The 14,230-nt window shown below is 40.8% G+C and overlaps 1 protein-coding gene across 1 annotated transcript in view; it reads left to right on the top strand.

The window, feature by feature from the left end:
* The window catches only part of LOC123975095 (deoxyribonuclease-1-like 2), a 31,507-nt gene that overhangs the window by 7,069 nt on the left and 10,208 nt on the right, over positions 1–14,230 (top strand). The window contains exons 3-4 of the mRNA XM_046056252.1: positions 9,899–10,058; positions 10,593–10,681. Of these exons, the coding sequence (XP_045912208.1) occupies positions 9,906–10,058; positions 10,593–10,681 (242 nt within the window). The 5' untranslated portion in view covers positions 9,899–9,905. The remainder of the gene's footprint in view (positions 1–9,898; positions 10,059–10,592; positions 10,682–14,230) is intronic.

The following is a 14,230-nucleotide window of genomic DNA, read 5'->3' as shown; positions in this document are numbered from 1 at the left end:
AACTGAAATGAATGTATTCTGAGCTGCCTCTTCAGGCGTCTCCTCGTTATACTTGTTTGTTTTGTATGTGTGTGGGTTTTGAAGCGAGTTGCATTGATCACACTTTGTAAAGAAACCTTTTTTGGAATTAAATGTGACAAAGAAAAGAGGATATGTGTATTGTGTGCTGTCAACACTAAAATTAACGGTCAGGATGTAGAATTCGTAGAGTCATATAAGTACTTGGGCGCTATAATTGAGAATAAGCTGAACTTTGATTGTAACGCCAATATGTTATGGAGAACAAAAGAAGCCTTTTTTGTCTGAGAAAGCTGGTGAATTTCGGTGTTGAGAGGCCCCTGATGACTCTGTTTTATTGACTTTTTTTGTTGATTTTAGTTTGCGTCTCTCAATCTTAAAGTTAAAAATGCTTAAACTAAGGTGATACGTGAACACTGGTACTCAACAGAAAAGTCTGTCTGATTTATAGAAGACACAGCTGTTGAAGAAAGCAGAATGCATCCTGTCTGACAGCACCGAGGGTTTCGGACCCTGCCTTCGGGTTCCCACTCCAAGAACGGCAAAACCAACCAATACAAACACTCCTTCATACCCTCAGCCAGTAAAACCAACCATGCTCGTAAATATTACCTTTTATCTTAGTTCTACTAAAACACAGAACTTATATTGCGTCTTTTCACTTCTCCTATGATATAACCTTTGTGTGATATTGGATGTGTGTTGTGGTATCTTTGTGTTCATACAGTTTTTTTTGTTTTACTGCTCCAAAACTATTTATCCCTCTGGAGAAAATAAAGTTCTACATGACTTGACTTTAGAAGTCGTCTGATGTCCCATTTTGCAGAAGCTTAACAGGAACAAACGGGGAAACGAAAGTGAAAGTTTGTTGTTGCGGTTCAGGATCTTCCTCGTCTTCCCGTTCAAAGTGGCTTTATGGATCAGACGGGTTGTTGCATGTTTTGTGGCCTGTGTAAAGGATGGGGGAGTCGGTACTGACGCGGGATGGGTATCGAGTGTCGATACCTTTTTTAAGTATCGAGTAGCATCGAAATGTCTCCAGTCAAACCAGTAATTCAGTCGATGCTTTTCGTAAAAAGATTGCGTCCAAAAATGATTATTTGTATGGTTTTGCTTGTTAGCCAAACACGCAAGCAACACGCCGAAAGAAAGAGAAGAGCACGCCTTTTTATTTTTCCTTATGTGCCTTCACCCGCTTGTAAGTCCATGCGTGGTTTTAACAGCCGCTCGCTCACCTTCAGGCGTGTTCGTCTCTGTTGCAAGTTTATCGCCACAAGCTCGGCCTTTCCGTTGGTTTCATCTTCTGGTATCATTTATCTGCACATTTTTATTTGCTATTTCCACAGCTCATGTGGTCCCTAAACTGTTTCACTCTCATTCGAATAGGCTACAAAAAAACTCCCAAACCGTCGTCCTTCCTCTGAGGATGACCTAATTAGGACGAGGAGCGATCTGATAATATTCATACCGTTTAAAATAAATGAACTGTTTTCGTAGTAGTTTTAGTTTTGTGCAAAAGGAATTAAAGGCCTGTCCCAAATATACGCAGGGTCAATTCAAAGTTTTACGGTAAATCAACATTGATTCTTGATTTTGTTTTTACAGTTTTGGTGACTCATGTGATCAGTGGTCATTATTTTGGTGTTATTGTGTGTTAAGGTCTGAATTACTTTAATGATGTAGTTGTGACAAACTCAGAGTCTCCTGTATTTGACAGCACGACACGTGACAAAGCTCCAGGTCTCCCTGAAAACGAATGCCCAAATTAAATAATCACAGATAATCATGGTAGCAAAGGAAATGTTTAAAATAGTAGTACAGCCAGAAACGGGGAACCTATGGATGAAGTCTGCCAGAATACTGTCCCATTAAACCAGTTCAGTCTGCCCAGTTCTCTCGGCCGGGCGGCCAGCATGTTTACATGTTTGAACCAGCAGCTCACCAGTCAGTCCAGTTCTACTTTCCTCGAAAGCGCTGAGTGACATCTCTGTATTCAGTGCTGTAATTCCTAGAAGTCCGTGATGTTGTAACGACAGGCGGCTCGAGCCGTGACAGTAAAAAGATATATTTCCCGTGTTACCGCAATGCGGAGGCTTAACGTCTAATGCAGTCTAAACAAACCCCGCCACAAACCTCGATCCTCGACACAATCTTAACAGAAACTCAACAGTATAAACGTCACACCAACAGGATTTATTGGTGCGCTGCTTCGTCTTGCTCAGGGCGTTATTGTGTCCTCACTTTATACACTTGTTAAGTTGAAATGTTCACAGCTCCTGCAGACTTACAATTTTGTGGTTTATTTTGAAGTAAGTGAACGTGTGTGTGTGTGTGTGTGTGTGTGTGTGTGTAGGAGTCAGACCGCTGTGTTGTGTGAGGAGGGAGTGTTGAATGTTTGAACAGAAGTCACCCTACTGGTCTCGCCGCCTCCAGGCCTGGGTGGGGCTTGAACAGACGCGACCCGCTCACTCGGCAGGTTCCCTTATTTGGCAGCTGCTGCAGCTGGTAGAAACCGCTTCACTGCTGGTGTCTGTTCTGCAGGAATGTGTTTTCACGCTGCATGGTTTCTTTGTTGTGTCCAGGTAGATTACAAGATATCGTATTGTTGGTGCAGGTGACGTGTGAGCTTCAGGTCAAGTCTGTAAATACTAAAAACATGTTGCACAACTCTTCTCCAAAACACTTTCCTTACATAAAGTCCACTGATCAGCCCGGTGACGCACAGATCACCAGAGAAACGTAGCACACAGAACTAATTACAATATTTACTCTTAGAGGAAACAGAAGTTATGAATAACCACCCAGATGAAACACTAGTGTAAATTGTGCTTCCTGTGTCCTTTTCAGCGCGGACAGTGTGACATTACTGCTGTCATGTGAGCACGTCTGCGTGGATGTTTGTGACTGCAGAGACTCTACACGCCTACAAGTGCACATGTGTATGAACTGAACCGTGTTAGAGTCTGCTGTTCAACCTGCTATCTGCATCCAGTTTATTCAACGTCCACCAGAGCTTTTCCTGCTAGAGGTTTGAGTAGAAGGTTTCAACGAACAAATGTGTGGATGATGTGGGTTGCTTTCTACCAGCTATGTTCCACGTACCAACCATCCTGGCTCTTTGGTACCCCGTAGACCAGGGGTCGGCAGATAAGTCTGGCATCGGGCCAAATATTTTTAAAGTCATTAGATGTCGGGCCAGAACATCATCAATTGACCATTTATATTCCAACATTTACTGTGTGTGATTAGCTCAGTTGGTGGTGCACAGGACTCCCGTTGAACTAGTATTTTGTTTTCTTCCTTTACATTTCACAACTTCGCATGAGCAGCAGGGGTGTGTGCATCGCAGCGATTGGTCCACATCAACCTACGGACGCTCACTTTCGTGTCCCCAGTGTCTCCAGGCAGAGGAAATTCCTGCTTTTCTCATTCAGGGGAATCCGCTATCTCTCGTTTTCTGACTGCTTTTTCAGAGGTGCGACAAGCGAGCCAGAGAGCCTCTTTTGAATTTCCTTCAGAACTTTTCAAAGTAAAAGCTCTCACTCAAACATGACATGCGGTACTGCTGCTTTTATTTTGTAGGCACAATCACTGAAGAGGAAGTGGTTATGTGAGGAACTTTTGCTGCCATGACTGAGATCTGTTTCAGCACCCGTCATTATAATTCTTTGGGTATTTTATTTTTTTTAACAAAGTAATCTGGACCTCCTATTGCCGACCACTGCTGCTGCTCTCTCCCTTCGCAGCACAGGGCACATCGGCTTCAAATGTTTAGTTGTGTCCCTTTCTTTCTTGGGAAACGGAGACAAAAGATTATCTGAACTGTGACTCAAAATTGTGATACCATCTGAGTTTGGTGATCTGTTGCACCACCAGTCGTGACATGTTCTTCTTTAAAAACACCTCACAATTATATAGTGTTTTTTTTGTAAAGTGCTCAGTAATTTCCTAAAACAGCTGCCCACTGTTGTTTTTTTTCAATCAAACAAAAAAGGAGGGAATAGTGCGTTTGTTGGGGACTAGTTTGAGCGGCGGATGAATCCATTAACTTTTCTGTGGTCTTTAATGAGAGCTTATCATTGATGTTAAGCTGCTTGTGTTATGTTTTGACAGATAAACACAGCATTTACAGTTTTGCAGACGGGAGGGTGAATGTGAATTTAGGGAAAAAGGATCACAGTAAAGAGGTCCTCTCTCTCTCTCCTGTAGTGCTTCAGGTCTGAACATGCCCCCACTCCAGCATCACACCAGTCTAACCCCTCACCATGTCGCACACTGTTGTTGTATCACGTTTCTCTGAATGTGTAAATGAAAGAAGCTGCTAATGTTCCCGAACAGTTACAGAGAAGGTTAATATTTAATTTCCCTCCATTATTGGCTGCAGTCCTGTTCCTGTAGAGTTTTTCTCTTATAGAAATGTTTTGTTTTTATTTCGCCTTGCCACAGAGCACAGATTTAATCAGCCCACTGTAGTTCTCCACCTACATGCCACTTCCCGTTGTGTGCACAGCTCTGCAGCAGTGAGAATGCCGGCTCACGGTGTCAGTTTGTCACTGACTCATCGTGTTGTGTCATGTTTGGTTTCACGTCACAATGCGGGGAAAAAATCATTGATATACATGCCTGAGTGAACATCCTACATCAACAGCCAAATGTTCAACACGGTCCTTCAATGTGTTAAATTACAAGCTCTTCAAGACATTTTATTCCCATGATGATGTCTTATTGAGACACCTCTGCAACTTTTCACTTGGCTTAGTTTATTGACATCATTCTAATACATTTTATAAAAAACAACATATCAGATTTTGCCAGTGATGGAACGATAAAGTCTTTTATGTGTGCGTACCGTTGTTCCTTACATTACATTACATTACATTTATCTGACGTGTTTATCCAAAGTGACTTACAATTGCTATTCATGTCAGAGGTCGCACACCAAAGCCATGTGTCTTATCCATTGCGCCACTGCCACCCCACATCGTGTCTGACATTAAAGTTTGGTATTTTTCTACCTATGTTACCATGCTTTTGTGTCTCTGTGACTAACTGCAACAACATGTTTTTGGATATTGGTCCAGTATTGAGGAAGCGTGTTGCAATCGTCCGCAGCAAAACAGGGCTGCAAAGTAAGCCTTGTGGGCGTTGCACCTGTTCAAAGGAAGGCGTTGCGCCTTCCTTTGAACAGGCGTTCAAACTAGAAAGCGTTTTTTTTGCCGCTGACAAGCTCAGATTGTTATTACAAGTGTAATATTACGGTAAGAATCCCAACCGAGAGAGACCTTTTTGTTTAACCAGAAACCGTTGCTATAGCGCTCTTGTAAAAGCCACCAGTCTCCATTGACTAAAACCTTAATTTTACCCATTTGGTCTACTACAGCCTCAATCGGTTAGTTTTTTTTTTTTTGTTGTTGTAATTGTGTGACTTTGGTGTTTTTAACCTTTTTTTTTTTAAGTTACACAAACAAACTATGAAACTAAGAGACCGAGGCAGAGGTACACCAGCAACTCCTCCCATGTTCTGCGAGGTAAAATGGCTGTTTTTACCATTGGAGTCTGGTGGCTTTGACGAACCCTGTAGTGACTGTTTCTTGTTAAGCAAAAAGGATCTTGCTCTTTAAAAAAAGGTCTCTGTCTGTAGGGATCCTTTCCACAATGTTGTCAGACACTTGGAATAACAATCTGAGCCTGTCCCTGGCAAAAACAAGCATTTTGACAGGGCGCAACTGCCCGCAAGGATTACTTTGCAGCTCAATACTGGACCAATTAAAATGGCGTTCCTGTTAGTCACACAGACACAAAAACATGGGGAGAGAATAGAGTCCAGGTTGAAAAATACCAAACTTAAACCATCAAACTTAAGAAATGTTAGTAGGAATATAAGTATTAATGTTGTACAAGCATTTCTATGTCTTACATCTTCATCTACAAAAAGTACAACTGACTTGACTTGAGGTACTTGTACTTTACTTGAGTGTTTTATGCAACTTTATACTTCTACTCCACTACATTTATCTACATTGTTTGTTAATTTGTATAAAGTATAAAATAATTCAAATAAGCTCAACCTTTACCAGCTGCAACATTAAAGTGAAGAACACATTAACGCATCAATAATTATAATCCAATAATAATATATGTATTCTAATATTGGCCATTCTGCATAATGACTACTTCAACTATATTTTGATGCTAATGCTTTTGTACTTTTACTTATCTTAAAGGTTTAAAATGCTTGTAACAGAGTATTTCTACACTGTGGTATTACTACTTTTACTAAATTAAAAGATGTGAGTAATTTTTCCATCAGTGAATCGGTTGTGCTGCTGCTGTAAGAACACGATTAAAGTGGGACAAACCGTGGAAAAACTGGAAAACTGAACTCGGCCCAGTTTAAGTCGACTTGTAGACGCTACTCCAAACAAAAGCTCTGACTCTATTAAAGTGACGGGGACAACTTCTCTCTGGATATTCAAGGTTAACAATTCTTTCCTCAAGCAGTGAAACCCTCAGTTGTTCCTGTCGCTCCTCTTTCTTTTTGTCTTGGTAGCAAAGTGCTGCAGCCCCTTTAACATGTAATTAGGTCACATTTAGTTTCTCCAGCTGAGTTGTTTGTGCAGACTTTTACTCTCCTGCCAGGTGTAGATGACCTGTGAGCAATCGTTAACCTTCATACTGACCATGTGAAGAATCCACTAGTCTATTTCCATATGTTATTTTATAGTATTTGCATTGTTCCATTAAGAAGATTTTAAGGCTTAACAGCTGTCTGCTTTTGCAAAAGTCTCAACAGTCACACTTGTTCGTGAATACCACTTCCTCCTCCTTCCTTAGCTGAAGCCAGGCTATGCAAATTAAACCGAAGAGGCTGATTTGCTCAGACCATCAGGATGGTAAACTCTGTCCTCTGCATGTCCTCAGCCTTGTCGTGCACAAGGTGCTCTTTGAATCAGCTGCACCGCCCTGAACATTTGCATATTTGCAACAACAACTACGTGGGAGACATAAGACATCAGCGCCTCTAAAAGCATGATTTGTGATATTTTGGGGGTCTTTTGGGAGCGTCAGACTTAATCCCGCCAGAAGAAACAATCACTGACCGACCGCAGCGGGCCGGTTGCTCCCTGATCTCCTGTCCCTGGTCCGACCCTCTCCGACAGGCTGTGAACGGTTCGTAATCGTTGGCAAGACAGAGACTCTTTAAAATGTCCTTCAGAACTCTTCAAAGTAAAAGCTTTCAATAAAGTCAACACAAAGCATTGCTGCAATAACTTTCTCGTGCTTTTATTTTCGAGTAACTGTAGGCTATCTGTCATGACTGAGATCTATTTCAGCACCAGCCGCTATCTATTTATTTATTTTTAATTAATAGTATAGTAATATTGTTCTCTGTAATAAAGCGGCATCCTGTCTACTCACTGGCTCTAAACATTCTCACTTCCTTGGCAGCCGACAGGAATATGTTTTACTGAATTAACATTTAAAATCTGTTCAGCAGCAGCTCAGAGTAGTTTTTAAGTGTTTTTAGAGGAGACTTTTATGCTGGGAGGACTCAAACAACACAAACAAAACAGCTCTTGGAGCCTATTTAAAGTCTATAAACAGTAAAACTTATTTTCAGAGACTCTCTGTGTCCCCGGTGTACAGACGCACATGCATAACTACACACTACATATCAAAGGTTTTCGGACACCCCAAATCATTAAATTCAGGTGTTCCAGTCACTTCCATGGCCACAGGTGTATAAAAACAAGCACCTAGGCTGCAGACTGCTTCTACAAACATTTGTGAAGGACTGGGTTCCCACCTGTGCAATAAGCCCATTCATGAAATTTCCTCCCTACTAAATATTCCACAGTCAACTGTTAGTGGTGTTATAAGAAAGTGGAAGCGATTGGGAACAACAGAAACTCATAAAATCACAGAGCGGGGTCAGCGCACGCTGAGGCGCACAGTGCGCAGGAAGTTGCCAACTTTCTGCAGAGTCAACAGCTACAGACCGCCAAACATTGTGCGGCCTTCAGATTAGCTCAAGAACAGTGCGTAGAGAGCTTCATGGAACGGGTTTCCACGGCCGAGCAGCTGCATCCGAGCCTTACATCCCCGAGTGCAATGGTGGTTCCTTAGTTCCTGTGAAACAAACTGTTAATGCTTCAGCATACCAAAACATTTTGGACAATTTCACGCTCCCAACTCTGTGGAAACCGCGCACAAAGCGAGGTCCATAAAGACCTGGAGGAGCGAGTTCGGTGTGGAGAACTTGACTGTCCTGCACAGAGTCCTGATCCCAACCTGATAGAACACCTTTGGGATGAATCAGAGCGGAGACTGTGAGCCAGACCTTCTCGTCCAACATCTGTGCCTGACCTCACAAATGAGCTTCTAGAAGAGTTGAAGCTGTTATAGCTGCAAAGGGTGGACCAACTCCATATTAAACCCTACGGATTAAGAATGGGATGTCATTAACCTTCATGTGCGTGTAAAGGCAGGCGACCCAACACGTTTGGCAATAAAGTGTTTATGTAGACTGGGCTTGCACAGGAAGAAGTTCTCTTTCTTATAAACAATGTTTAAGACCTTTTATTCATGTCAAATACTCATTTAAATACTGTGGCCACATATTTGTTTCTCTTTCACATAGTACATAGAAAACCTCATCGTGTGGTGTTCCAGTGAGGTTTTAGTTCACCAATTTATTGCTGCAAACTAAGATCAGGTCGTTTTCCCCTGTAGTCATGTCGGTTTGCTCCTGTGGTAAAATGCAAAGGTGGTTTCCTTTTGTTTTTGTTTTTTTTTTCTCTTCTCTCCATGATTTATTGTCAGCGGCTCTGAAAGTGTGAGTTTTTTGTGCTCTGTTCTGTAAATTAATCCAGATTTACACCCTAAGTCAACCGTAGCTAATTAACGAATATCTAGAGGCTAACAGTAATAATTGTTATGAATTACTCTAAAATCATTAAATAAATGCCAGATTATAGAGTAATTGGTGGTTATATAAAAGTCTGGTTATATTCTGTATTTTCCTTCTTGTCAACAAATTTCATGACTGAAACCAGCAGTGAATCTATCTACTCACAAGTCCTCTGTGTGTCTCACAGCCTGATGTCTCCTCTTCCTCTGAGCCGTAGAGCTCCATTGTTGTCCAGAAACCATTAAAACCCATCAGTGAGCCTCTCTGCTGCACCATGAACACACACACCGTCACATATTCTTACCACACACACCATCCTGCTTCCCCAAATACTCATCCGCCGCTGAAAGTAGTCCCTCACAAATGCACTATTTCCTCCTGTTTGTTTAGTAAAAAAACTACAGTGAGCTGCAGTTTTAGGAAACACTGAACCTCTTTTTAAAATTAAACAGTATATTTGTGAGATGTACATCTTCGGCAGGCACCAATGGTCGGACAGAAGCCTACTGAGAGACGCACAAACATGATATTGGTGTACTTTTGTTTTACGAAAAGAAAATATAGAAAAACACTAAATTATTACACTTTAAATTGCATTATGTTGCTGTTTTAATGCTGACAGATCTGCAAAATGTGACTGTCAGTCTGCAGGCAACACCTGATACCTTTTTAGCAGGTGTGGTTTAAATCCCTGCGGGGAAACAGATTAACCAGAAATGACTCCAGGAAAAACAAGTTCACTGCAGAAGTCGTTTGAAAGTCTGCCTTGTCTCAATCAAGCACTCTGAAAGTTGCGCTTATTAAGATTTTATATGTACAACGGGTAAAAAAGGGGGTCTTAATAGTGATGAAGTCTGCAGCTCCACTCAGCTGGATGAGTAAATGTGTGCAGCACACCTACACGGTTATTTTATTTTGTAATTTTTTAGACTCATCACTGACACTGTGTCTCTCTTGTTTTCTGCACAGTCCAATCATGAAGTGGAGCTCTCCTCGTCTCCCTCTCCTCTGCTCTTTTCTCACCCTCTTGGTCGTGGGAGCTTCGGGATTCAGGATCTGTGCCTATAGCATGCAGGATTTCAACATCCTGAAAGCAAAAAACTTCCTACTGGTGCACACTCTGACACGGGTAGGACGGACACACAGTCGTGTCTTTATTTTCTGCTGCTGTGATGATATTTCAGCTTGTTTCAGGATACGATTTGTTTTCATTGTTTAGAACAGACTGGCCGAGGTAAAGAAGAACGTTATGGGAGATGAACTGTATGACTGTAACCTCCTATCTAGCCCTTTAACACAAGTTTCAGTGCATTTTCTGAAAAGTTGGAAGAAGTTCCTGGCGTTTTCTGCTGTGCTCTAAGTTGAATGAGTCTCTCTTTCTGTCCTGAACTTTCACATCTGAAAACCTCAAAATAATTAGTTGAGAAAACAGTCTTTAACGGACCTGTCACCCATAATCAAAAACGGTCCATTCACCACTATTGGCACACAGTCAAAAGAAGGAGGAGTTATTAAACAAATAAAAAAAACATAAAGGGGATTAAATGTTGACTGTGATGGATGAGCAGACTTTAAATCACGCAGAGCTGGTTTTTAAATGGAAACTAAATGACAACAATGGCTGGAAGGAATTTATGCTTGATGTCTGTCTGTCTGTCTGCAGATCGTGTCTCGCTGTGATATCACTCTGCTGCAGGAGGTGAGTGATCCTGATGGTAGTGCCATCAAGATTCTGGAGTCTTCACTCAACAGGTACAGTAGAAACTATACTGAAGCAGGTCACACTCACTAACCCCTGCTTCCCTTTTTAAGAAATCTTTTTTTGGTTAAAGGCTGTGGCACATGGTGTAAAACAAACAAGTCAATTAAATCAGTTAGTATTGGGTTGCCAGGTTGTGAAAATCCCATTCACTAGTTTACGTTTTCAGTTTCACTTTCTAATAATGTACTTTATTTATTAATAAATATTTCAATTATGTTTTACATAGCTTATTATCAAGTGATATAGCCTTGAGCACTTAATAATAGATTATGAAACCTTTAGACCTATAATATTCCCAAAAAAGATTTTCAACAACCTGGCAACCCCATAAGTGTTCTCATTAATTGCTTGTAATTATATTTTATTATATTAATGAACGATCCATTAGTTAAAACTTATAAATCCTTTAAAGCAGGGGTCAAGATTGATTACAACTAACTGCGAGTGTTGTTTTTCTCCCTTGTTAAACAAATTGATTATAAGGACACTTTTTCAGAGTCTCTTCTGAATGTCCTTCAGAACTCTTCAAAGTAAAAGCTCTCAATAAACTCGACATAAAGCATTGCTGCAAAAAATGTTCTGCCGCTTTTATTTAGGAGGCACAATCACTTAAGAGGAAGAGATTGTGTGAGTAACTGTATTTGTCCATTTCAGCACTAGCCGCTATCAGTTTATTTATTTATTTATTTCTCTGCCATCAAAGCAATCTGGCCACTATTGCCAACCACTGCTTTAAAAGGTGTATTATTGGTGCGTGTAACATCTTGTTAATTTAATTTTACAAAACAATGAGGAATGCTTTTGAACCAAGTATATTTGATAACTAAAAATTAATTTATTGACCAGTAATGAAGTCATAGCTTCCAACTCGTAAACCATTTTTATAAGGTGCCTTATTAATTAGAAGGTAGTACCAAGAAGTTCCTTAGGTGTGTTTATTAGCAAGAACTCAACTTACATACAGAACATAACTGCTCTCAGGGAGTCTCTGCCCACGCCAATTTCACATCTTCCTGTCTAAACTTGCATTTTACTGTGAAGTCTGTTGTGTTTTACCATTCGTCAGTATTTGAATGCTAACACAATGTCACCTACTAAACTGAAGGATTTAAGGTTCTCAGACCGTCATACCAATTCTGTTGTAACATGTATATTAATAAAATGTGGTGATCATTATTGTGTCTGCTGTCTGCCTCCAACAGGAAAGTTCCCAGGTACAGTGGATTTATGGGCATGTGGAACATCATCTAATCCTAATCAGCTTTTTTAAATTTACCCTCTTTACTAATCCTAATACCTGTGACAATAGGCAACACTTTATTTTGGAAAATCACTCGTGTCAACGAGTCAGCTGGCTGTCAACCAGAGCTGTCTCAACAGATTAGAATGGAGGAAACATGTCAATATCAACAGGTTGATCAATACTGTATTTCTGCAATGTCAGACAGATAGAAACTGAGTTATTCTGGTTTGAAGAATGAGTTTATGTTGCTTATCTTCACCCACACTTTAACCATCACGACATTCTTTATGTGCCTCTTTAAAGGATCATTTCTGTATTTTTAAACCTGGGCCCTATTTCACATATTTTGGGGTAAAAATGATTTGTAGGTAGAAAAAGGTTTTGGAATCCGTGCTGTCGATGGCTTCAGCTGGCAGCCTGCAACGTATTCCTTCAAGGCAGTTGTGCAATTTAAAGTAGCATCCACAAAAAGTGCTTTGTTTTGGCAGCGACAAGCTTAGACTGTGATACCAGGAATCCCTCCGAGTGACACCCCGGTGAAGTCTCCCTGGAGGAAAATTCGCGCTCGAAAAGCTTCATGAGAGGCGAGTTTTTGCAGGAAGACGCCGGTGGACACGAGGGAGAGGAGTTCTTGTGTACGTAGCTAGCAAGACTTTTACTTCCCAACGCTACTCCAACACATCAAACTCCTCTTTCCATCTCGGACTTTCATTTCCACTGTCTTCACACAAAAACTCGCCTCTCACAAGATTTCAGAGCGTGAACTTTTGTTGTGCGAGACTTCAGTTTCCTGTTAAAAACAAAGGGGGTCACCAGGAGTCCCTCGTGGGGATCTTTTCCATGATGTTGTCAGACACCTGGTAAAACAGTCGGAGCCTTTTGCTGGCAAAAAGAAGCACTTTTTGTGGGAGCCATTTTGACGTTGCAGCCACTGCAGTCGGTTCAGCTAGTAGATGAAGCATCTGCTACGCGGATAAAAAAAAAAAAAAAATTCTAATAACTAATCATTTCAACACAAAATATGTGAAAATAGGGCCCAGGTTTAAAATGAACAAAACTATTTAACTTTAAGGTTAATAGAAAAGCTCTGTGCATCCATTACAGCTATTTGAAATATGACTAGCCTAGCTTAGCATACAAATGAGGGGAAACTGCTAGCTTAGCCTCCATCAAAACTTAAAATATAGACCTTTCAATAACTCCAAATAGATCAGATTTACATGTTGAATCTTGTTTATTGAACAGGTGTAAAACTAGAAATGTAAAAAGGAGACATTATGGTTTCAAACACCGGCTGCAGGAAGCACCTCAACAGTCCTGAAACCACAGTGTTATTATGTTATGGTCTGTCCCAGCTCTACTACCAGTCAACTAATCCCAGCTGACTACAGGATGGACTGCTGATTGGCGTGATAGCTCACTCAATACAAGGCAAATCAAATAGATTTTGAGTTGTTTGAATGGAACTCCGCTAGCAGTGTCCTCCTGCTTCTAGTATTTATGCTAAGCTAGGCTTAACATGTCCTGGACCTACAGTACAATACAATATCACTGTACACAATATTTGTATTACATTGCCATCTCTAGTTCCCAAAATGCTTTTTTTGCCACACTGACATACAGGTGGTGGTCACAACTAATCATTTATATAGTCAGTTAGAAGCTAGAAGATTGTCTGTTGAAACTGCCCTTGTTGAGAGTCTACTGAGAAGGCTTAACAAAATAAAGTGTCATACCTAATTAATATCAAAGGGTTAAATTGGGATTTTATGTTTGGACGATGGAGGGTCCCGATGTGGCAGGTACAAACCCTTGTGTAACATCAGCAGTGACGGGCTTTTTGAAAAAATATAGCTTTTTGTGGCATGATTGAGCCAAAAAATAAACAGTTAATTGATTTCACTATTAAAGAATATATATATATATATATATATACATATACACACACACTCACCTAAAGGATTATTAGGAACACCTGTTCAATTTCTCATTAATGCAATTATCTAATCAACCAATCACATGGCAGTTGCTTCAATGCATTTAGGGGTGTGGTCCTGGTCAAGACAATCTCCTGAACACCAAACTGAATGTCAGAATGGGAAAGAGAGGTGATTTAAGCAATTTTGAGCGTGGCATGGTTGTTGGTGCCAGACGGGCCGGTCTGAGTATTTCACAATCTGCTCAGTTACTGGGATTTTCACGCACAACCTTGAGGCGGATGGGCTACAACAGCAGAAGACCCCACCGGGTACCACTCATCTCCACTACAAATAGGAAAAAGAGGCTACAATTTGCA

Source organism: Micropterus dolomieu, linkage group LG08, assembly GCF_021292245.1.
Source record: "Micropterus dolomieu isolate WLL.071019.BEF.003 ecotype Adirondacks linkage group LG08, ASM2129224v1, whole genome shotgun sequence".
NCBI classification, from domain to species: Eukaryota; Metazoa; Chordata; class Actinopteri; order Centrarchiformes; family Centrarchidae; genus Micropterus; species Micropterus dolomieu.
This window is presented reverse-complemented; position numbering and strand designations above follow the sequence as displayed.